The following is a 24,996-nucleotide window of genomic DNA, read 5'->3' on the forward strand; positions in this document are numbered from 1 at the left end:
TTGTAATCTCTTTCCTTGACCATCAAGGTGTCACATGGAGAATGTGATTAAGCTCAGTTGGTATAGCAAAGGCAGAGGTTGGCACTCAGAGCCATTTCCTCCATCAAAAGTGACCTTAGCTGGATGATGAATCTGCTGGGGAAATAACCTTTGGGAACTCCTGTACATGATAGTAGAATTTGACCCACCAAGCGAACCAGACTGGCTGGCTACTAGTGGGCTGAGGGAAAAAATACAACTTGATGTCTGGTTATTAAAATAAAGTTTCCATTTCCTCAAGATTATTGTCTTTATTAACTGCATGCAATTGTTTATCTTATTTAATGAAACTATAATGAAACATGATTTGAATGTAATTGTTCTCTGGAAAATCCAACAAAAGAGCGGGGGATAGGTCAACGGTAAATATTTCTGTTTTTCACAAGTGTAAATATTGACTCACCTAGCCTAAGGCAGAGTGCTCTCAAAGTCAGTTACTTTGCTCAGAATAAGGAAAATAATAAGAAGTGGGTCTCTGAGTCTCACCAAAACTGAAGTTTGGCATACTCTAGCTCACAGTTTGCTAGGGTCAGCCTGCCAGTCTATCTATCTAAACCTCATTGTTGTTCAGTCCCAGACAGAATGAGGAAAAACAGTTTGTTAAGTTTTTCAGGTTTTAAAGCAGAAACATATGCTGGAGTCAAGAGGGCTTTGTAGGCTGTTCTAAGCAGCAGGGAGCTGCCCAGCAGGTATTGCTTGTTATTAGAGATACCTTCAGGGGACATGAGGGTAATTAGACCTGCCCCTGCCAACAAAAAGAACAAAAAGAAAATATGACAAGAAATGGTACCACCAAGAAATACTGATTTGCAGTAGATTTTGGAGTATGTTTTTTCCCCAGCTTTTAATTCCTATCTTCATTTATTTTGCTATGTTTCTTGGGCATCTGCTTCATCACTACATTATAAATATAGGAATTCTAAAACCTGGAACAACAGTTTGAGAGATTGTGTTACTATCTGTTTTCTCCCTGCACTAAAGGAAAACAATACAAAAGTAAAATACACCTATTTCTGCTGGCAAAATTATCAAAATTATCCAATTTGACATAATTTCTGCCTCCATTTTTCTCCTTAAGATCAGTATAATTGCGATCAGAATATGACCCATGTTCTCTCAGATATTCAGAATATGTTTGCCCTATAGAGAGGGTATTGACGTATGTTAATGAATTTCCTACTTACCTGTCAAATATATAAGTAAAGGATCTTCTGTTTGTCTGACTCAACATACTGTTGATGCCGGAAGAACAACTACTATACAACTAGAAAAGGAGTACTTGTGGCACCTTAGAGACTAACAAATTTATTTGAGCATAAGCTTTCGTGAGCTACAGCTCACTTCATCAGATGCATTCCGATGAAGTGAGCTGTAGCTCACGAAAGCTTATGCTCAAATAAATTGGTTAGTCTCTAAGGTGCCACAAGTCCTCCTTTTCTTTTTGCGGATACAGACTAACACAGCTGCTACTCTGAAACCTGTTACTATGCAACTGTTTTTGTTCAACTTTGGTATTCTGGGTAATATAAGTCAATGGGAGTTTTCCCATTGACTTCAATGGGGCCAGGACTTCACCTCTTGTATGTATTACCTTCCGTGAATAGGCCAGTTACTATCAAGTTAAACTCTATGAAAAATGAAGACAGGATTGTATTTAAAAGTGAACATTTGATAAAGCCTTGGATAAAGACACTTCAGGGAAAATAAAATGAAAATTTATCATTTCTCAAACCATTGCTACATTAGTACACATTCAATATTTCTTTATCCTTCGATGACTATGACCTTATTTGACTTTATTATATAGCCTGGTACTTCTGCACAAACTATGCTTTTGTACTTTGAGGGTAATTTTGTGCATATATTTAACTACGCTAAAATATAAATAATAAAAAATATTATTATTAATAATAATAATTAAAAATAAAGTGTGCAAAAGGTGTCCCTGTAGGAATTTTTCTGGTTATTTATACTGAAAAATATATTATTTCTTTGTTGACAAGAGGCTTTTGTCCCTTAAGGAAATAATTTAAGATTTTGGTGAAAATCAATATAATCTTACTGCATCTGTTTCAGATTTTTATCCCCTATGTCTTTTATATCCTTCTATGAAGACGTTTTTTGCCTTTGCTTTTATACTACTGCCAACAAAATGACAACTTGTTTCTGCAATTAATCCTTTTAAATAAATGACTCTTCACTAGAAATAACCCACTATAGTTGCTGTCTAGAAATCACATCATCCCTCCAATTACTTCCAACATTCAGAAGCTTAAGAAATGAAAGAATCTGCTTCCTGGGATTTTTGGTTGCAAATTAAATGTATGTGTCAAGAATAGAACGTCAGTTCTGAATTACTGTAATTTCAGCTTTATAATGTGAAGGCAGTAATGGGGCAGGGGGATTATGTGCTGTCTGCTGTGCAAACATATGTGCGTCATCCTGACTGGAGACGCTTTGCAATACCACAATACAAATTATCATAATTATTATTAATCAGCACCATGAAACTAAAATAGTTCATATATTCAGACAGTCAGTTTGTACAGGTATAAATAGCAATGCTTTAGATACCCCCATTATACCTATGAAAGACTCAGTTTGGAGAGTTACACCATATTTTATCAAGGTATCTTGAACCACATTATTTGTGTACGTGTTAATGTAATCATATATTGAAACATTCAAATACACCCCATATGGAATGTTCTGTTCACTTGTTAATTAATACTTTGAACTGTAATACCTACAATGTGAAAGACAGATTCTGGATAATGACAGGTTTCAGAGTAGCAGCCATCTTAGTCTGTATCCGCAAAAAGAAAAGGAGTACTTGTGGCACCTTAGGGTATGTCTACACTACGGAATAAGGTCGAATTTATAGAAGTCGGTTTTTTAGAAATCGGTTTTATATATTCGAGTGTGTGTGTCCCCACAGAAAATGCTCTAAGTGCATTAAGTGCATTAACTCGGCGGAGTGCTTCCACAGTACCGAGGCTAGTGTCGACTTCCGGAGCGTTGCACTGTGGGTGGCTATCCCACAGTTCCCGCAGTCTCCGCTGCCCATTGGAATTCTGGGTTGAGATCCCAATGCCTGATGGGGCTAAAACATTGTCGCGGGTGGTTCTGGGTACATATTGTCAGGCCCCCCTTCCCTCCCTCCCTCTCTCCGTGAAAGGAAGGGCAGACAATCGTTTTGCGCCTTTTTTCCTGAATTACCTGTGCAGACGCCATACCACAGCAAGCATGGAGCCTGCTCAGGTAACCGTCACCGTATGTCTCCTGGGTGCTGGCAGACGCGGTACGGCATTGCTACACAGTAGCAGCAACCCATTGCCTTCTGGCAGCAGACAGTGCAATACGACTGGTAGCCGTTCTCGTCGTGTCCGAGGTGCTCCTGGCCACGTCGGCTGGGAGCGCCTGGGCAGACATGGGCGCAGGGACTAAACTTGGAGTGACTTGACCAGGTCATTCTCTTTAGTCCTGCAGTCAGTCCTATTGAACCGTCTTATGGTGAGCAGGCAGGCGATACGGATTTCTAGCAGTCGTACTGTACCATCTTCTGCCAGGCAGGCAAGAGATGAGGATGGCTAGCAGTCGTACTGTACCATCTTCTGCCGAGCAGCCATGAGATGTGGATGACATGCAGTCCTTCTGCACCGTCTGCTGCCAGCCAAAGATGTAAAAGATAGATGGAGTGGATCAAAACAAGAAATAGACTAGACTTGTTTTGTACTCATTTGCTTCCCCCCCTCCCCTGTCTAGGGGACTCATTCCTCTAGGTCACACTGCAGTCACTCACAGAGAAGGTGCAGCGAGGTAAATCTAGCCATGTATCAATCAGAGGCCAGGCTAACCTCCTTGTTCCAATAAGAACAATAACTTAGGTGCACCATTTCTCATTGGAATCCTCCGTGAAGTCCTGCCTGAAATCCTCCTTGATGTAAAGCCACCCCCTTTGTTGATTTTAGGTCCCTGAAGCCAACCCTGTAAGCCGTGTCCTCAGTTGCCCCTCCCTGCATCAGAGCAACGGCAAACAATCGTGCATCTGAGTTGAGAGTGCTGTCCAGAGCGGTCACAATGGAGCATTCTGGGATATCTCCCGGAGGCCAATACCGTCGAATTGTGTCCACAGTACCCCAAATTCGAGCCAGCAAGGCCGATTTAAGCGCTAATCCACTTGTCAGGGGTGGAGTAAGGAAATCGATTTTAAGAGCCCTTTAAGTTGAAATAAAGGGCTTCATCGTGTGGACGGGTGCAGGTTTACATTGATTTAATGCTGCTAAATTCGACCTAAAGTCCTAGTGTAGACCAGGGCTTAGAAACTAACAAATTTATTTGAGCATAAGCTTCATCAGATGCATGTAGTGGAAAGTACAGTGGGGAGATTTTATAGACACAGAGAACATGAAACAATGGGTGTTACCACACAGACTGTAACAAGAGTGATCAGGTAAGGTGAGCTATTACCAGCAGGAGAGTCGGGGGGGGCTAGGGGGGAACCTTTTGTAGTGATAATCAAGGTGGGCCATTTCCAGCAGTTAACAAGAACGTGTGAGGAACAGTGGGGGAGGGGAATAAACATGGGGAAATAGTTTTACTTTTTGTAATGACACATCCACTCCCAGTCTTCATTCAAGCCTAAGTTAATTGTATCCAGTTTGCAAATTAATTCCAATTCAGCAGACTCTCGTTGGAGTCTGTTTTTGAAGGTTTTTTGTTGAAGAATTGCCACTTTTAGGTCTGTAATCGAGTGACCACAGAGATTGAAGTGTTCTCCGACTGGTTTTTGAATGTTATAATTCTTGACGTCTGATTTGTGTCCATTTATTCATTTATGTAGAGACTGTCCAGTTTGGCCAATGTACATGGCAAAGGGGCATTGCTGGCACATGATGACATATATCACATTGGTAGATGTGCAGGTGAACGAGCCTCTGATAGTGTGGCTGATGTGATTAGGCCCTATGATGGTGTCCCCTGAATAGATATGTGGACACAGTTGGCAACGGGCTTTGTTGCAAGGATAGGTTCCTGGGTTAATGTTTTTGTTGTGTGGTGTGTGGTTGCTGGTGAGTATTTGCTTCAGGTTGGGGGCTGTCTGTAGGCAAGGACTGGCCTGTCTCCCAAGATCTGTGAGAGTGATGAGTCGTCCTTCAGGATAGGTTGTAGATCCTTGATGATGCATTGGAGAGGTTTTAGTTGGGGGCTGAAGGTGATGGCTAGTGGTGTTTTGTTATTTTCTTCGTTGGGCCTGTCCTGTAGTAGGTAATTTCTGGGTACTCTTCTGGCTCTGTCAATCTGTTTCTTCACTTCAGCAGGTGGGTATTGTAGTTGTAAGAACGCTTGATAGAGATCTTGTGTTGTGTAGGTGTTTGTCTCTGTCTGAGAGTTGGAGCAAATGCGGTTGTATGCCATGATGTGCCAGCAATGCCCCTCTGCCATGTACATTGGCCAAACTGGACAGTCTCTACATAAAAGAATAAATGGACACAAATCAGATGTCAAGAATTATAACATTCAAAAACCAGTCGGAGAACACTTCAATCTCTTGGGTCACTCGATTACAGACCTAAAAGTGGCAATTCTTCAACAAAAAACCTTCAAAAACAGACTCCAACAAGAGACTGCTGAATTGGAATTAATTTGCAAACTGGATACAATTAACTTAGGCTTGAATGAAGACTGGGAGGGGATGTGTCATTACACAAAATAAAACTATTTCCCCATGTTTATTCTCCCCCCCGCCCCCCGCCACTGTTCCTCACACGTTCTTGTCAACTGCTGGAAATGGCCCAGCTTGATTATCACTACACAAGGTTTCCCCCCTGCCCCGCTCTCCTGCTGCTAATAGCTCACCTCACCTGATCACTCTGGTTACAGTCTGTATGGTAACACCCATTGTTTCATGTTCTCTGTGTCTATAAAATCTCCCCACTGTATTTTCCACTACATGCATCCGATGAAGTGAGCTGTAGCTCACGAAAGCTTATGCTCAAATAAATTTGTTAGTCTCTAAGGTGCCACAAGTACTCCTTTTCTTTTTACAGATTCTGGAGTTTCTACAGAACAAGAGCTTCCTATAGCTCTGCAAATGCACTTAGTCCTGACCTGCAACACACTGCTCACGAAAGGTTCAGGCAGTGAACACAGACTGAAAATTGTGCCAAATTACATAGGCCCAGATTTTCCCACTAATTATGCGTGCCCAACTTAAGAAACCTTGGGCGATTTTCAGAGGTGCTGATCATGCACCCCAGAACATCAGGACCTAAGTACCTCAACTTAACCACACAGAAACCAAGCTACCCAAAGTTTCAACTGTTTACTGGGGAGTAGGCAAAGGACTAAGCTAGCTGTGCTTGAGAGTTAAACCAGATTTGAACAGTGTCTGCAAAACTAGACTACTGTGTTAATCTGCCATTGATCACAAAGTGTGGCAGACCCTCAAAACAAAGACTTTGCAAAGTCCATGGAGACCCACAGAATCTCACACATCATCTTGGATCCATTCCTGCAAGGTACAAATCCCTGTGGCTGCTTTTAAAGGTTTAAAAGCTTAGGTTTTGTGTGTAAATGCACATTGGAGTGTAAACAGTGTTCAAACATGCCTTACCAAGAGAAAACAAACTTAAAGATAGCTAAGGGAATTCATTTCTCAAATGGAGTGAATCCAAAGTGTTAACTGCAAGCAGCATGATGGGATTTTGAGGCTTCTAATTCTGTCACACTTAATGGAAATATTCCTTAACAGGAATATTCAGCATATAAAAGGACCTGTAATTTAGTTTATTTAAGCAAAAGAAGCATTAACAGGGGTCTGTACATTACATACAACAAATACAAGAGAAAGAATGGATGGTCCAGTTGTAGGGCACTAATCTGGGAGTTAGGCAATCCCTGCAATATCATAGACTTCTTGGAGGAACTTGGGCAAGTCACTGAAGGTGGGATTCACAAGGGGGGTTAGGCACTGCAATACCTAGCTGTTAGGCACCCTGCTGCCTAGTGGAATTCACAAGCCTGAGTTCAGGCCCGGGATCCTTGTACAATGCATGGAGACAGGGATTCACATGGTGAGCGACCCAGTAGGAAATGCCAAGGAGAGGGGTATGGCCTAAGCCCCACCCCTCCAAAGTAGTTAGAAGCCTCTCTCTACTTGGAATTCACAGCCATAAACCTCCTGGAGTTAGGTACGTAGGCCAGGTTAGTGGCTTTTCATGAAAAACGAGGGGGGAAGGGGGGAAATAATGTGGAGCAGGGATTTGAATTTAGGTCTCCCAGGAGAGTGCCTCAACCACTGGGCTATGGGGTATTCTGGGGCAGGTACCTCTCAATCTCTCCTGTTGGAGCTGTTCTACTATGTATACCTAATTAAATATTCATTGGGCCCAGGAGAGTGAATGGAAGTTAGGCATTTTTGGAAATCCCACGAGGCACCTATTGCATCTTTAGGCACCTAAATACTTTTGCAAATCTGGCTCTTCATTAATTACTATAAATCTAAGTTCCACATTTAAGAGGTAGATTGCCTTTCTCAGGTGCCACAGCATCATTATTTCCTACCCAATCTTATTCTTGGTTCATTGGTGGTATCAGTCAATGAAGGGATGAGAAGTCCAAGGCAGGTCAGGTCTTCTCATCAAGAAGGATGCCAAAGAGATTTACATTTAGGGAGCAGAAAGTCTACGCCAAATATCTGTTTGGCCAGTTTCACCTTCAGGAAAGATGCTGCCTTTAATCAACCAGTTTCCTGAGGATTAGTGGCTTAGTAGCACATTAGCATTCAAGCAATTTCTACAGGTGGATTTGGATTTTCGGACACCCTGACTCATACACTGGCGTCAGCAATTTGAATTGGTACTCCTAGCTCAATTTAAGGGGTTTGCACAGATTTAACTACAGCAATTTAAATATTTATTTTAATTAAAACTGATGCAACCTGAGTAGTCAAGGCCTTTAGGCCTGTGTGGAGGACCTCCTATTAGAAAGGGAAGGTCTTTTCAGCCTCAAAATGGACAAGACACTAAGAAAAATGTGCCTCTAGGTTTCTGGGACTACTTCTGTCTTTCTTTTCTGGCCTGAATCAATATCTTCTATCAAGTATCAGAAACCTTACCTGGTGTTTTCAGGTTTCCAGCATAAATCCCAGAAGAGGAGGCCTTGGCAACATCAGAAGTGGAAGGACAATCTAAAACATTTCAAGAAAAAAGAAAAGGAGTACTTGTGGCACCTTAGAGACTAACTTATCTGAGCATAAGCTTTCGTGAGCTACAGCTCACTTCATCGGATGCATACTGTGGAAAATATAGATGATGTTTTATACACACAAACCATGAAAAAATGGGTGATTATCACTACAAAAGGTTTTCTCTCCCCCTCCTTTAGTTATCAGTCAGAGGAGGTGGAAGTAGTTTGGACTTCTGGAATCGTACTACCACTTCAGTTAGGAAGAAATATTGAGTACCTCTGTTGGTTTTGGATACAACAGCCCAGCTGGGACAATAAACACCCATTTTGAACTCTAGTCATTCTGTTAATCTATCCAGAAGAATGAAATGCTTCACTGCTTATAAACGCAAGATATGACTGAATGGTGCTTGGGGTTTAAATTACCATATTTAATTAAATGTAAGATACTGAATGCTTGGGGAAATCCGCTAATGAGATTCCAATGACTGCAATGTATAGCCATGTCTATTTTTCCTCCCTTTCTTTCCGCTGTGAGATCTTTAATGCATCTTTAAAAGGCATTCTTCAGAAAATATATTTTACTGTTATAGATGTTTGTTTTAGCCTTAGAAATATTCTGTCTTCCCTATTTTATTTTTTCCTGTGTTGTCAGCATTTTTAAAATGTATTTTTGCAATTAAACATCAGTGTCACAGAGCTTGTATTTCATCATTACCACTGGTTACCTGACATGAGAAGTAAATCTCCAACATTATCTATAATAGGAATCGGCAACCTTTGGCACACAGCCTATCAGGGAAAGCCGCTGACGTGCCGGAACGATTTGTTTACCTGCAGTGTCCATAGGTTCAGCTGATTGCAGCTCCCACTGGCCATGGTTCGCTGTCCCCTGCCAATGGAGACTGCGGGAAGCAGCGGCCAGCACATCCCTCAGCCAGCGCTGCTTCCCTCAGCCCCCACTGGCTGGGGACGGTGAACCGCGGCCAGTGGGAGCTGCGATCGGCCGAACCTGTGGACGCTGCAGGTAAACAAACCATCCCAGCCCACCAGTGTCTTTCCCTGATGGGCCACGTGCCAAAGGTTGCTGATCCCTGGTCTATAAGTATTATTCTAACATTCTATACAGTTCCAGCCATCTGGGACATTACCATTCATGATGGGAAATGTCATCTTCTTTCTTTGAGTTTCATGCTAGTCCTGTTTAGGGTGACCAGATAGCAAGTGTGAAAAATCAGGACGCTTTTTTTTTCAGGCATATATAAGACAAAGCCCTTTGTACTGGGATGTATGGTCACCCTAGTCTTGTTATAAGGGACTAGCTTACATTACCTATGTTGCAAACAAAAAAAGCAAGACCACTGCAAATAAATGCTTGATTGTGATGACTCATATGTTTGTTCACTTTGAAATAACCTGCTTTTCCTTGACAAATTTGAGCCTTAATACCCTCTCTTGGGATGCATTTGTGTATGAACCTGTCTTTCGTACTTCCTATTAGGATTCCTCGTTTTTCCTGTTTTTTCCCTTAGAATCATAAAATTATAGAACTATAGGGTTAGAAGGGACTGCAGGTGTTATCAAGTCGAACCCCATGCCAAGATGCAGGATTTGTTGTGTCTAAACCATCCAAGACAGATGGTTATTCAACCTTCTTTTGAAAACCTCCAATGAAGGAGCTTCCATTACTTCCCTACATAGTTTGTCCCATTGTCTTACTGTTCTTACAGTTAGGAAGTTTTTCCTGAGATTTAATGTAAATCTTCCATGGTGTAGTTTGAACCCATTCCCTCTTGTCCTGCCCTCTGTGGCAAGAGAGAATAATTTTTCTCTGTCTCTTTATGGCAGCTTTTTACATATTTGAAGACCACTATCATGTCCCCCACATATAGGCCTCTTTTCCAAATTAAATATAACCTTTGCTCATATTGCTTGCATTCCATCCTTTTCATAGAATCATAGAATATCAGGGTTGGAAGGAACCTCAGGAGGTCATCTAGTCCAACTCCCTGCTCAAAGCAGGACCAATCCCCAACTAAATCATCCCAGCCAGGGCTTTGCTTTCTCAAGCCTGATCTTAAAAACTTCTAAGGAAGGAGATTCCACCACCTCCCTAGGTAACGCATTCCAGGATTTCACCACCCTCCTAGTGAAAAAGTTTTTCCTAATATCCAACCTAAACCTCCCCCACTGCAACTTGAGACCATTACTCCTCGTTCTGTCATCTGGTACCACTGAGAACAGTCTAGATCCATCCTCTTTGGAACCCCCTTTCAGGTAGTTGAAAGCAGCTATCAAATCCCCCCTCATTCTTCTCTTCCACAGACTAAACAATCCCAGTTCCCTCAGCCTCTCCTCATAAGTCATGTGTTCCAGTCCCCTAATCATTTTTGTTGCCCTCCGCTGGACTCTTTGCAATTTTTCCACATCCTTCTTCTAGTGTGGGGCCCAAAACTGGACACAGTACTCCAGATGAGGCCTCACCAATGTCAAATAGAGGGGAACGATCACGTCCCTCGATCTGCTGGCAATGCCCCTACATATACATCCCAAAATGCCATTGGCCTTCTTGGCAACAACGGCACACTGTTGACTCATATCCAGTTTCTCGTCCACTGTAACCCCTAGATCCTTTTCTGCAGAACTGCTGCCGAGCCATTTGGTCCCTAGTCTGTAGCGGTGCATGGGATTCTTCCCTCCTAAGTGCAGGACTCTGCACTTGTCCTTGTTGAACCTCATCAGATTTCTTTTGGCCCAATCCTCTAATTTGTCTAGGGCCCTCTGTATCCTATCCCTACCCTCCAACGTATCTACCTCTCCTCCCAGTTTAGTGTCATCTGCAAACTTGCTGAGGGTGCAATCCATACCATCCTCCAGATCATTAATGAAGATACTGAACAAAACGGCCCCAGGACCGACCCTTGGGGCACTCCGCTTGATACCGGCTGCCATCTAGACATGGAGCCATTGATCACTACCCATTGAGCCCGACAATCTAGCCAGCTTTCTATCCACTTTATAGTCCATTCATCCAGCCCATACTTCTTTAACTTACTGGCAAGAATACTGTGGGAGACCATGTCAAAAGCTTTGCTAAAGTCAAGGAATAACACATCCACTGCTTTCCCCTCATCCACAGAGCCAGTTGTCTTGTCATAGAAGGCAATTAGATTAGTCAGGCATGACTTGCCCTTGGTGAATCCATGCTGACTGTTCCTGATCACTTTCCTCTCCTCTAAGTGCTTCAGAATTGATTCCTTGAGGACCTGCTCCATGATTTTTCCAGGGACTGAGGTGAGGCTGACTGGCCTGTAGTTCCCAGGATCCTCCTTCTTCCCTTTTTTAAAGATGGGCACTACATTAGCCTTTTTCCAGTCGTCCAGGACCTTCCCCGATCACAATGAGTTTTCAAAGATAATGGCCAATGGCTCTGCAATCACATCTGCCAACTCCTTTTGATCATCCTTGTCACTAAATTCTGGATCCTTTCCAGTTTCTCTATATCCTTTCTAGACATTATTTACCAAAACTGGACACAGTACTTTAGCTGAGGCCTAACCAGCGCCGAGTGGAGCAGTACTATCAGCTCCCATGACTTGCCTCTGTTAATGCAACCCAAAATTGCATTTGCTTTTTTCACAACAGCATGACATTGCTGACTCATGTTGAGATTGTGATCCACCACAACTCTCAGATCCTTCTTAGCAGTGCTGCTGCCAAGCCTGTTATCCCCCATTCTATATTAGGGAAGAAAAACCAAATGCACAAAGTGTCTTTGTCCTTTTTGAATTTCACTTTCTTGTCCATAGCCCAGTTCTCCAATTTATCAAGATCCCTTTGAATTTTAACTCTATCCTCTTAAGTGTTTGCAACCTCCCCTCCCCATACTCCACCCCCACACCGCAGCTTTGTGTCATCTGCTGATTTGATCAGGATGCTCTCTATTCCTACATCCAAGTCATTAATAAAAATGTTAAATAACACCAGACTCAGAACAGATCACTCCTTGAGACCTCCTTCCAATCTGACAGCATTCCATTAATAGTTACTCTTTGTTTGTGGTTGCCCTTTCTTTAGCATATCCTACTCCTACTGTACATGTATGGCTGTATCAGAATTTGGTTTTGCAAGTATTTAGTTGAATTTTGGATGAAATTATTCTATTTAGCTATAGCAAGTCAGTTTTTCAATACCTATTTGAAGCCAAAAAGTAGCTGCAGCTGACGGAAGTCTAGGATGACACATTGTAAAGTGCCTTGTAAGACGCTTTGGAACAATGTATTTTTGGAATGAGCAGCAGTCCTAGATTTCAGCACACTGCAGAAGAGTTGTAACAACCAGATTAGAAAGCCATGACCTCCACCAATTTACACTGGACAGTAGGAACACTGTCAAGATGGAGAAAACAAGCGAGGTGATTGTCCGGGGCAAGCCTGAGGCAAGGCCCCAAATGATTCCTGGCGTCTCTGGGAGTTCAGCTCGGAAAGCACGGGCCAGATGCCCCTTTTTCACCTGAGAGTTCAAATAGGGGGATGAAGGGAGTATGGAGGGTACTCAGAACCAGTAAAGAAATAAATATAGGGGAGTGGGGAAGAGGAACTATTAAAAATGAAAAACATGGGGACAGGAAAGAAAATATAAAGGGAGAGAGAGACTCATAGAAAGAATGATTTAGAAGGCAAAGAGTTGCATATAAAACGTATGCATAAGAGTGGGAAATAAAAGGGGGCAAGGGGAAAGAGAATGGCATAAAGAAACAAAGAATTAAGACCCAACACCTTTACAACTAGTAAAATATAATGAGCCAAGTCCTTAGCTGTCAGAAATTGGCTCTATTGATTTTAACAGAGCTATACCAGTTGACAATCTGGACCTCTGAGTTTACAGTCCTATATAGTGTTTGGCTTCAGACAAATACCATTTCCAATATTCAGCCAGATGTTGAAGCTAGACATCCACTACATCCCTGAAGGAAACATCTCAAAATCCATCTATATAAAACCAATCTGCTTTGGAAACACTGAGACAGATTCTGAGGCGAGTCCAAGACTAGAAGGGGTCTATGCATCTTTTTCTTGCTTCTGGGCCCACTGATATGTTATGGCTCTGGGTGGAATTCAAGATGTTTCAGTCTATAAAGCCCTGAATGGTTTGGGACCTAGTTACCTCAGAAATCACCCCTCTTCTACAGTATATTGCCATCGCTGATATAAACAGAAGTTCTCGAGCTGGAGCTTCCTCAGTGTAAATGAAAGGGAGCGCCAGGCAGGGTGTTCTCAGTGAGTGGTGCTGTGCTTTAGAACTTGCTCTCTCAACCCCCTGGGTCTGCCAAAACCTAGATGTGGTAGCCTTCTGGGCACACTACAAAACCCATCTTTTACCTCTCTTCTCCAAGGCTGTTGTAAAGGGAGTGGGTTGAGGTGGTTACATTTATGGGAAATCATTTGCTGATTTTGTGGTTTTAACCATTGAGGTAGGTGTCCAGAGCACAGACTGAGTGCTTACCATTACATTTTTGACGTGTAAAATAAATAAAATCAGTCAATTTATACTAACTAACAGCCATTTAGCAATGGGTGACTTTTTGAAAATAGAGATTAAATAATGAAAAAAGCACAAGAATGTGAAACTGAAGGACGGAGAGAAATATCAAATCATGGCCCATTCTGAAAGTGAAAATGTATTTCAAGTAGGCAGAAACATCCCTTATCCTGCTTCCTATACTTTAATATTCCTTATATTTAAAAACATAAAGATAATGGTATGTGTTACTTTGACTCTCTCCCAGGTTGCTGCTGAGCTGGCTGCTAAAGAAGAAGAAGCAGCTCTAAAGAAAAAAAACAAAGAAAAGGGGAAAAAAGAAAAAGGAAAAAAGAAGAAGAAAGGGAAAGAAAAAGGGAAAGGAAAAGAGAAAAAAGGAAAGACAGATACTGTAAGGCATTTTAAAATGTGAATTTGTTCAGTAGTTTGTTAAAGCAGCGTAAGCTTCAGGCCTGTGCAAACCATGTGGCATCACTGGGTTTCCGCGTGTAGACAAACTTGACTTGCCACCATTGCTTCAGCCTCACTTACAGGAGGGTTGGAAGTGGATGAGATCCTCATGCATCTTACTTTGTCTAAGTTTGATGGCCATGGAGACATTATTTAGGCTTCCAAAACCAGAGGCTTGGGGTGGGGGTTTGTGAAGCTGCCTGTATCTGTGGCAATAGCTGGAGGACATTTGCCTGTGGAATGTTGATGTGGGAGGATTGGCTCCAGGGGTATGGATGGGAAAGAATATGCTTAGAGGCTGTTACAATGCTTTAAGTATGATGTGTTCTCCACCAAGCACAGGCCTCTTTGGGTATATCTATACTGCTATTCCAAACCTGCTGCTGGCCAATGTTAACTAACTCAGGCTTGCAGGATTCGGGCTAAGGAACTGTTTAACTGTGGTATAGACAGTGCTTAATTTGTGCCAGGGCTTGCCAGGACTGAGCCTCAGGACCTCTAGGCTTCGCAGTTCATAGTCCTGGCACTGCTGGGCTTGCTGCATCAGTTATGAATGTAAAAATATTGCTGAGCCCCAGCACCTCTTTCATAACAAATTAAGCACTGGGTATAGACATTCAGGCTTGGGCCAGAGCCCAGGCTCTAGGATCCTGCCAGGTGGGAGGGGTCCCAGAGCTCAGGCTCCAGTCCAAGTCCAAACACCTATGCTACAAACTAAACAGCCCCTTAATCCTAGTTCCACAAGCTTGAGTCAGATGGCACGGGCTAGCCAGGGGTGTCTAACTGCAGCATAGACATACCCTTGGTGTGCAGATGACAGAATGCTGGCTATCACCCAAGCATGACCTCTTCGGAGCATGGATTACTGGGCAAAGTTAGCCACCAACACCCTTTCACTCAAGAGGTGGAAAGACCAGCATTCTGCCTGCCCTTATGTATCCAAACACTGTGAAACAGGCAAACTCTCTCCCTGAAGCTAACATTTTACCAATCCAATCTGCACACTTGCTTATATTTCAGACTAATTTTTAAGTACAATTTACTATCTGAAAACCATTTATTTTATAATTTAAACCAGTGTTTTGTGATTCTGTAGATAGTGGCCATGTTTTTTCAATTCACTTACTTAAAATGACCCTAAAGTATGAGCTCTTTTCACCTCAAGTTGTTTGTAGGCCAAATTTATGTTTTTGCTAACAAAACTACTAGAAAGCTATCCTCCCTGAAGGCTTTGAAAGGTTGAGATTCTGTTGCTCCAATGAGCTTTTTTCAATAGCAGGTTCATGGAAGAACACACCAGACAAATGATATGCCAACCACAAGGTTGTGATGGATTTTAGCTGCATTGTCTTAATTCTAAATCATGCTGCGCAATCAGAATTTTTGACTTTTGCTGTAACAGCAACTTTTGTTGCTTGTGAACTTTCTAGAGTATTTTTGTTTTTTGTAGATACCATTAATCTTTAATCTTTTAGTGATCATTATCACTGAGTGTTAGGAGGAGGGGACTCTTGAGGCCCAGACATTCCCTCACTGTAAAGTCTTCTGAAGAGAAGTTATATGTTTAGCTCTAACTGTGGGACACTCACATAACATGAAGACTAGGGTTTCTTAGGCAATGTCCATCAAGCTGTCTGAAACAATAGAAACAGCTGGCCACGAGACTAAACTAAGCGAAATAAATAAGTATCAATCTTTCTAATTTAGAGGTTATCAGATTCTGACACTGTAACGTGGGATCATCCATTTACAGTATATTGTAGGTAGCTGACTTTGTATGTCAAAGATACTAAGTGGATGGTCTGAAGAACTTTAAATGTTATATAACCTCCACCTAAGGTAATTTTTCAAATGAGTTTTTATCTGCAAGAAGCAGCAAAAGTACATTTTCTCAAACTCTTAAAGACTCATATTGAACAACTAATTACAAAGGGATAGTAGCTGTGAGAGGATATAAGTAACCTTCCTCAACTTCTGACCCTGCACATCACCACCTACCTGAAAGGGGGTTCCAAAGAGGATGGATCTAGACTGTTCTCAGTGGTAGCAGATGACAGAACAAGGAGTAATGGTCTCAAGTTGTAGTGGGGGAGGTTTAGGTTGGATATTAGGAAAAACTTTTTCACTAGGAGGGTGGTGAAGCACTGGAATGCGTTACCTAGGGAGGTAGTGGAATCTCCTTCCTTAGAGGTTTTAAAGATCAGGCTTGACAAAGGCCTGGCTGGGATCATTTAGTTGGGGATTGGTCCTGCTTTGAGCAGGGGGTTGGACTAGATGACCTCCTGAGGTCCCTTCCAACCCTGATATTCTATGATTCTACACAAGCACCAGGAAAGTACAGCCTCAATAGCTGTACTAGACTTCAATAGGTGAAGGGTAGATCTATGGCCCATCCCCTACTGCTCCTTCCAGGACTACTGAGCTATCAGGATACCCACTGCATCCTGCGTTACTAAGTCAGAATGCCTCCACTGATTCACACTGGTACAGAGCACCTCTGCACTGCCCTTCCCCTCAGTGCAGGACACAATATAGCCCTAAGAGAAGAATCAACTAACAGTCATTGTATATCTCTACCTAAGTGAGGGTTTAAAGGCATTATTAGAATTACACTGGTTAAATGACGATATCATACAGAGCCATGCAATCTAGGATATTAAGCAGTTCCCTTCAGCCTGAGAAGCATTTACCAATATGTCCTTGTACTGCTAACTGAGGCCTTGCTTCTAATTCCCCCATTCTTCCTAAATGGCCCTCCCAAAACAAAGCCCTAGTATGTCTGTGTCCTGGGTCCTTCCACACATGCTGCAAAAATGTAACCTAACAATACTTCAGTTTTTAAGTCACCCAGGAAAAGGTCAGGAGGAAATAGCTTCAGATCCACTGAACATTCTGAGCTAGATCTGAGCTTCAAAGATTGCAGTGAAATTCACTCCCCTGACTTAAAAACCCAACTTTCCAGTCTTTCATGAGGTAAGGTGATTGCTTTGTATCCCTCAGTAGATAAACAGCAATACCAAAAATGTGTCACTGTCCTCTCACAGCTCTAGTTGAGTCTTGGTATGAAATTTTGAAGATCTGTGAAGAAACAACAGTACAGAACTATGGGGGCTTTACAATTTTTTGTAGCTCTCCTCTCTTCTGATGCCCCAGCCTCTGTAAAGTAATAATCAAGGCCATTATTATCAGGTGTTCTGTGGCTCATTGAGATAGAACAAAGAGAACATTATTCCCTGCTTGTAATACTGAAAAAAAATCATCTTGGAATGGTTCAGAAGTATTCTGAAAAGTTCTAACAGAAGGACCTTGTTAAAATAAGCGTAGGCTATAAGTCATAGTGACGCAGTCAAACAAGACCTTGTTCCTAGTTCAGTTTTTTAAGAAAACAACATTATGATCCCAGAAGGAGATTTAAATATTCCTTAAGTCTGATAGTGATCTTTAGAAATATGCATTTGATATCAAAGTAACTTCATTTTCTTCCCTGTTAAGTGTTGATGTGGTTTCCCATTGGGTACTAAGAAAGAAATAACAGAAACCTAGCACAATATAATCTCTCTTCACAAGCCTTTTATTTCTGCGACTTTTCAAGACATATGTTGAACCATTTGGAACAAGTTAATATAGTAATATACTGTGTACTGACCCCTGCTCGTAAGACATAAATATGGTGGTGGTCTCTCTGCAAATTTCATCCAGCCATATTGAGTTTAAAGCAACATTCTGCCATCAAGGAGATCCACAGGCAGAACCTCTTCACTGTGATCAGGCAAATGTAGCCAAACAGCACTGTGGATATCAATTCAGATTCTTCACAGCCTCGAAGTGTGGATTTCCGAATGCAGATCAGTCTGTGGAAAGATTCAAACACATGCTTAGTGTTCATCCAGCTGTTACCCCCGTATCTGTGGCTGGATTAAAACTGGTATTACCGGTTCAAGGTGCCCCACCACAGTTCACACTACACTGACTCAGCTATTCTATCATCTGAATGTAGGGAAAATATCAAGAAAAGAATTCCTTTATCTTTCTAACACTGTATGAAAAACACTGACTGCTAATGTAGAATTTAGGCCCATATTTATTGGAGCTGTTCTCTATATACTTAATTATTTTGAAAAAAAAAATCTATTTCAATATGTTGTATATTTGAACTGTATTGGCATAGAAATACTCTTTACTTCAACGTATAAAATCAGTGACGTTAGCCATCAAAATGACTGCTTTGCTTATTCCTAAGGATAAAAGAAATAATGAATATACATGCACTATGATGTTCACTGGCTAAATAAATTAATGGGGAGCGATTGAGTTTTCACGCTTCACAGCAATATTTGTGTCATGAACAAAATATAAATGTATGTCTGTTATAAATGCAACTTCTAATCATCTAAATGTCATTTTGTGTAAAAAGTTTGACTTAAAAAATTAAAAGCAATGCAACAGGGCTGGCCTGATAGTCTAAATGCAGTATATCGCATACTGCAGGAGATCCAGATATGGGCCCCAGAAATCTCAGCCCCTGCAGAAGGTGGAAGTGCAGCAGAGAATTTGAGTTCCACCCTTGAATCCTCTTGCTTGCATTATTCTTCAGCATACCCCTCCAGCCAGTCCTCACCACCTCCTTGTCCAGTCATGCACTCTACTGATTAAAATTCTTTCATGCCTCCTTTCTTCTTTTGCCCCAAAATCACCTCCATGCCGTCTCCCAGGCCATATTCCCTGTACCTGCAATATCCTTTATGATCCTTCACAGCACACTTCTCTTCTCAAAACCCATTTTTTTCCTCAAACAATAATCCTCTAATTGCTTAAAAGCAATCCTTATTTCATGACACCAAAGTGCTTAGCACATTGTGAAGAAGAAAAATGATTGGAAGGTAAATAGATTGCCATGCTCGAAGGTCCCATCTACACTACAAAAGCAAGGTAGTTTAACAACTTTTAAATTAGTGTGACCCAACTGGTTTTGAACATGAACTGCCCCAATCTCTGTGGAGGAAGTTCAACCATATGATCAGCTTGAAAAATATGATTTAGTTCAGGGGTCTTATCCAACAAATTTTCACCAAATAACTTTTTGATAATCACTTGTGAATTAAAACAACACGTGACCCCATTTTTCATTATACTGTCACCCTGTGTTTTTAATGGCTCTCTATCTCGTGATTAATACAATGATATTCTATATTTTCTTCACACAGGAAGAAGAGGAGGGATGGAAAATGGCTCCTAGTAATTTCCTCCCTATAATGGAGGAAGGAAACAACCGATACAAAGGTCAGTAGAGGGAGATAATTATCATAGTTGGAGCATTCTCTAATTAAACTTAGATTGGATGCCATCCATGTCACATCAAACTAAAGTATGGAACATTACATAAGTGCAAGCTTTAGACAAAGTAAAATTTGGAAGGAGATTCCTCCTGCCCCTGTAATTTATTTTTGACCTTTCTGGTAACATTAGGATATCATAAGGCAAGGACCAGATTCCAGTACCCTTACAAGCCTTTGGCTCCGATCATATAGCTGACAATATGCAATCAAAGCAGTTGCTCTCACAATAGGTACAATATCAGGGCCATACTCTGTGACTAGATGCTTTGAATTCAAGGGGACAGTTATTAAAGCGAAGTGCTACTCAGTGCAAGGAAAGGTGGCAGAATCTGGCCCAAAGTATTTGTAGTGCTTCTGTAAGTGCTTTAATTTTTTGTTATTTTTATTTCAGAAAAGTCATCTGTGCTTATATATAGTACTGACTGGCCACTAAATGGAAAGCCCTATCTAGCAGTTGAGCTTACAGCCACATTCCTTAAATTTCTTACCCTCTTTGCCCTCTCATTCACTGACAAGGCTGTTGATACACACTCTTCCACACTAGAGTTGGTCAGCATTTTCTGAATGAAAAGACTGGTTCTAGAAAGAGAGCTTTTCAAAATGGAGATTTTTGTCCAAAAAGCAGTTGATTTGAATGTTTGTGCTTCCTGCAAAGATTTTTTGCAACTTTTTTTAAGTCAAAACCATTACTCAAACAGACATCCCATTTTGTTGTTTACAGAAAACTCAGCTTTTGGTAAATGAAAAATTTCAGCAGCATTTTTGATAAAAAAGAGAGTTTGAAATTTTCCGGTATTTTTCGAAAATTTTCAGCCAGCTCTGTTCTACCCCATCCTCCACACTTGTCCCCTTTTCCCCTCTTCCCTATCCAAAGCTCTGCAATCCATACCCTAACTACTCAAAGGAGCTAGCAAGGGTCTGTTTACACAGCAAAGAAAAACCCATGGCTGGCCAGCCAACTCAGGCTCATGGGGCTTGCGCTGCAGGGCTGTTTCATTGCTGCATAGACTTCTGGGCTCCGGTTAGACCCAGGCTTTGGGACACTCCCAACCCACAGGTCCCTAGAGCCTGGGCACCAGCCCAAGACAAGAAGTCTACACAGCAATGAAACAGCCGTGCAGCCCAAGCCCAGTGAGCGTGGGACAGGTGCAGGTTTTTCTTTGCTTTGCCGACATACCCCAGTACTCCCCAACCAGGACGATCAAGAGTCTCTTGAGGTAAGAGGCTGAATTGGAAGTATGGTTCATGAGCCATAGTGTAAGGCCTCAAACGTGCAAATAAGCTACAGGTATCTGACCTTGGAAAGCTTGAGACCAAACTCTGAAGTAAAGGTTTTGAGTTTCGCTGTCACTACTTCCATGCCTATGCTCCTCATGAGAAAGTTATTTTTTTTTAATCTCTTCTTCTTAACACTCTACAGTCAGTGTTAAGTGACTTGCTAAATTCCTCGCCTGAAATCCTTTGTTGTTATGCAGTCATTCACATTGAGTTGCCTCAGGTCAGCTGTGGGAAAAGCAAGTTATCAATTTGAAAATTAGTTGTAATCAGCAGAGTACTGCCCAGCCTCTATCTTGTAAACTCATGGAATTTCTTTTGTAAATTATAAATCACAGAGAGTTGTTTCATGGTAAGACTCAAAGGAGGGCTCAAAGCCCTTGAATACACACATACAGCTCCCACTGAAATCAACACGAGATACACAGATGTGAGAACAGAAGAAATTGCTCCTTAACTTGCAAGGAATGTCTCATGTGTGCTGCTAAGCATGTTTGGGGCCACTCTGGGTCTTGTCCTTGCATAGGCACAAAATGGAGGCAGAGGGCACAAGCAGTGCCTCCCCATCCTGCAACAACAATGGGACTCCTTGCACTCAGGGCTAGCAGCGCTGCCGACACCAGCCTCTGCATAGGGGGCAGGGAGAAGATGGGATGGCTCCACGCTGGCTAGCACTGCCTGCCAGGCTTGAGGGGGAGCATACACAGTACTCCCTTAATGACCCCTGAGGGCCAAAAGGTGTCCTGGCACTCCTTCTGGAACAACATAGCTCCATGCTGCCCCAAATACTACTTGTTAATCCCCCAGAAATTGTGTACATTGATTGTCTACAGCTGTACTGAAAAAATTCCTCAACTACAAGTGTAAAAGGTAGAAATACAAAATGGCATGCTCCATTCACATATATTTGTAAGTGGTGTGTACATCATTGGAGAGGTGAGGGAGGAGTTAAATAATTTAAAATATTTACGTTAATATGCATGGTTGGATTAAGAGTACTGACTCCGTGATATGGATGGGATGTGGGGAGAGAGACTTCCCAAATCTCACAGTTAGCCCTTTCAAAAAAATGTCCATTTATTATTACTTCTGCTTGAGAGCTGATGGGGCAAGTTAATTGTCAAAAGTGTAACTAAAAACAGATGTGTACATGTTGCCATAAATTGTATATGTAGCCAAGGTATGTTCCTTCCTTCTTAAATCCTCCCTAACAGGATACACTTGTAAGGGCTCCAAATATGTAGGTTTAGAGTCTTGATAAATTATATGACACATTGTGACTACACTATGCACTGAAAATATCTCCAGGAGCACTTAACAGTGAGCTTGTGTAGGCAAGAGACACTGCTAGAATCCATTTGGGGTAAATTGAAACTACAGCCGGGGATTCAGATTTAACCAATATTTAGCACATCCAGAAATCATTAGAGAGGGAACAGTAACTCCAATGAGATTCAAAGGATAGCAATGGGTATGTCCAAGATGAACGTATTCACAGGAAAGTATCCAGAGCTGTTCAGCTTTGCCTCACTTCTTTTATCTGTGCACTTGTGGATTGAGACTATCTGAACCAATATTCTGGGTATTATCACACACATTTCACTGCTTTTTAATAAATTATTAATTTCTACAAACTGCACATCCCCCACCTCATTTACAACTAACCTTCACAAACGCCTGTCGGGGATGGTCTAGATAAGATTTAGTCCTGCCATGAGTGCAGGGGCCTGGACTAAATGACCTCTTGAGGTCCCTTCCAGTCCTACGATCTATTCTATGATTCAGTATAGTTTATTACCTAGCTATATCCTTCTACAGATATGCATAATGTACTCTACCTTCACTTAGTATGCTCTGCAATTCTCATTTAAATTACTACTAGCCAAAAATGTACTGCTCACGTGTGAAGCGCAATTTTTCAAAATCTCAAGAATCAAATCAGATAGATGGTAGAGTGACTCTGAAAAGGCCATAATATTTTAATATTGGATTTTTTTTCACTCTCCCCTTGCTTGAAAGTGCTTGACTATTGTTTATAGACATTTTGAAGAAAACTCACCTTTAGCAGTGAATAAGCCTAGAAAATTTCAATCTAATAAGTAAGCATTATTCTGAGTGACCAAAAGCAGATGCCTACAATGGAAACGTCTAGGGAACCTTAACTGTAAGTGATAGCCACTTAAAACATATTTTACACACACACACACAACATGTATATATGCAATCTCCCCTTATGCTGTAGTAAGAGGAAAGCAACCTCGTCCAGAACACCATGAATGTACGGCTTGCACAACTTCAATTGTGGCACAAGCAATAATTTGTTCTTGTGATATTCTACCTACTAAAGGTACTTATGTGGCCCCTCTCACTGAGCACCTCATATTCTTAATGTATTTATCCTCACGAGACCTTGTGGGGCAGGGCTTGTACCTTCATTTTACAGGCTAAATGATTTGCCCAGGGTCACACAGGATGTTTGTGGCGGAGCAGGATTGACTCTGGGTCTCCTATAGCCCATCCCATCACAGGCCTCTAGCCATTAGACCATGCTTCCTATATGTTTGACAGTGCTGTAAGCTGTGGTGACATGACTTCATGTTTATCTTACGTTGAAAGATCTCAAACCCTGTCCCCAAGCAGTTAAACGTTTCCATAAGAGTGTGACGATTAAGCATCCCCCTGTATTGATCACTGGCTGCTCTCTGCAATGAAAATATTAACACTAAATAATGTTTTGTACATTAAAAAGGCTAAGTTTTCTGAGTCTGAGCAAGTGCACTGTAACTGCTGATGCTGACAGCCGTGTTAGCCCAAAGGGCAGCCTGCTAGCAGCCATATAAAGACAGAGAAAAAGGATGAATCTCGAGAAAGCTATATGCATTTCAAAAAGAGGTGATTCAACTGCATGTCACAAAAACATGCACACACTCCCATAGGTAAATGGCCCTATATGTAATTGAACACCGTGCACTTTTGACCACTCAGTGAAAACAGAATGTCCTTAACCTTCCGACCTTGCTTTAAAAAGAACTGAGAAACATTTTTTGATCTAGAAAAAAATAACATAGCATCTAATATCTACAAGCTACTGATCTATCTTCTAAAATTAGAGACCTCTTACCTAGTGACTAATTTAGTCCTCAGCAGCCAGTTGCCAAGTAATATCAATAAAGCCTATTGGCTAAGATGCAGGAAGGAGGCTGTCACTGATTTGTCCGGACTGCCTATTACCCACTAATCCATGCACAGAATGACAAACAATTATGAAAAATAAAATAAAAAGTGTGGCCTAGTCTATGAAAAATAAATACCTAAAGCTTAATGCTCCTGTGAAAACATAGCACTTGCAACCTGTTGACCCAGCCAGGAAAGTGTTTAAAAATTCACATCTCTTCTATGTAATATCCCCTTTCCCCAAGGCTGAAATTCCAAACTAGGGTAACCCTGGGGGACGTGCCTTCTAACTAGGGCAAGTCAACCTTTCCCGTTGAAATATTATGTGGCATCTGTCATGTTATTTGACAGGCCTGGAGTCATTTAAAGAAATTGACGTCTATACCTTTGTGTTCCTTTCCTTATTACCAAAAATCCACTGTCCTCCTTAATCGTTACCATTTTTAGTTATAAAATTAGGACTCTTCATCTGCAAAAACTATTCCCTATGTGTAAAACCACACAAACTTTGCACATAATTGGAATCCAAGAGAATTCTCAGAAGCAGTAGATAGCAGCGTGTATATTAACTAGACTAAATCTTGCATGATCTCCTGTCAGTGCTATGAATATCTTTCTCAGTTTATAGTGTCTTAGACACTGCAGAGGGTAGTGAAAAGAGTAGTCCATGAAAAACAGCTTCATAAAGGAGTCTATGTTTTAAGGTAGAAAACTGTAATTTTAAATCATCTGGAAACTGAATCAGTGCATACTGCTGGAGATAAGCTGTCATTATAAAGATACTACCAGGGTTTGGAATGTAGGGAAACTCGAGGTATGGAGTTGTCCTTTTAAAATTAATTCGATCTATTGAAAGAGGAGATAAGCAGTTTCGTTTGCTAATGTGTCTCCTTCGTTAATACCACAGAATTCAAACAAATATAGGGCTTTATAAATTTCAGTTTACTTTTCTGGAAAACAAAAAGTAGTTTTCATTCAAAATAAAAATATT

General features: G+C 41.4%; 1 protein-coding gene and 1 long non-coding RNA gene across 2 annotated transcripts in view; one reads left to right on the forward strand and one right to left on the reverse strand.

Annotated features, from left to right (window-relative positions):
* Window positions 1-24,996, forward strand: part of DRC11 (dynein regulatory complex subunit 11) — a 160,049-nt gene that overhangs the window by 83,958 nt on the left and 51,095 nt on the right. The window contains exons 8-9 of the mRNA XM_084643329.1: window positions 14,018-14,161; window positions 19,425-19,500. Coding sequence (XP_084499455.1) covers window positions 14,018-14,161; window positions 19,425-19,500 — 220 coding nt within the window. The remainder of the gene's footprint in view (window positions 1-14,017; window positions 14,162-19,424; window positions 19,501-24,996) is intronic.
* Window positions 8,156-24,996, reverse strand: part of LOC311528366 — a 90,513-nt gene continuing 73,672 nt past the window's right edge. Inside the window, exons 2-3 of the long non-coding RNA XR_014713583.1 lie at window positions 17,867-18,071; window positions 8,156-8,230 (exon numbers count right to left, since the gene is read on the reverse strand). This is a non-coding gene — a long non-coding RNA (uncharacterized lncRNA). The remainder of the gene's footprint in view (window positions 8,231-17,866; window positions 18,072-24,996) is intronic.

This window comes from Lepidochelys olivacea (assembly GCF_965140295.1).
Source record: "Lepidochelys olivacea isolate rLepOli2 genome assembly, chromosome: 11".
NCBI classification, from domain to species: Eukaryota; Metazoa; Chordata; order Testudines; family Cheloniidae; genus Lepidochelys; species Lepidochelys olivacea.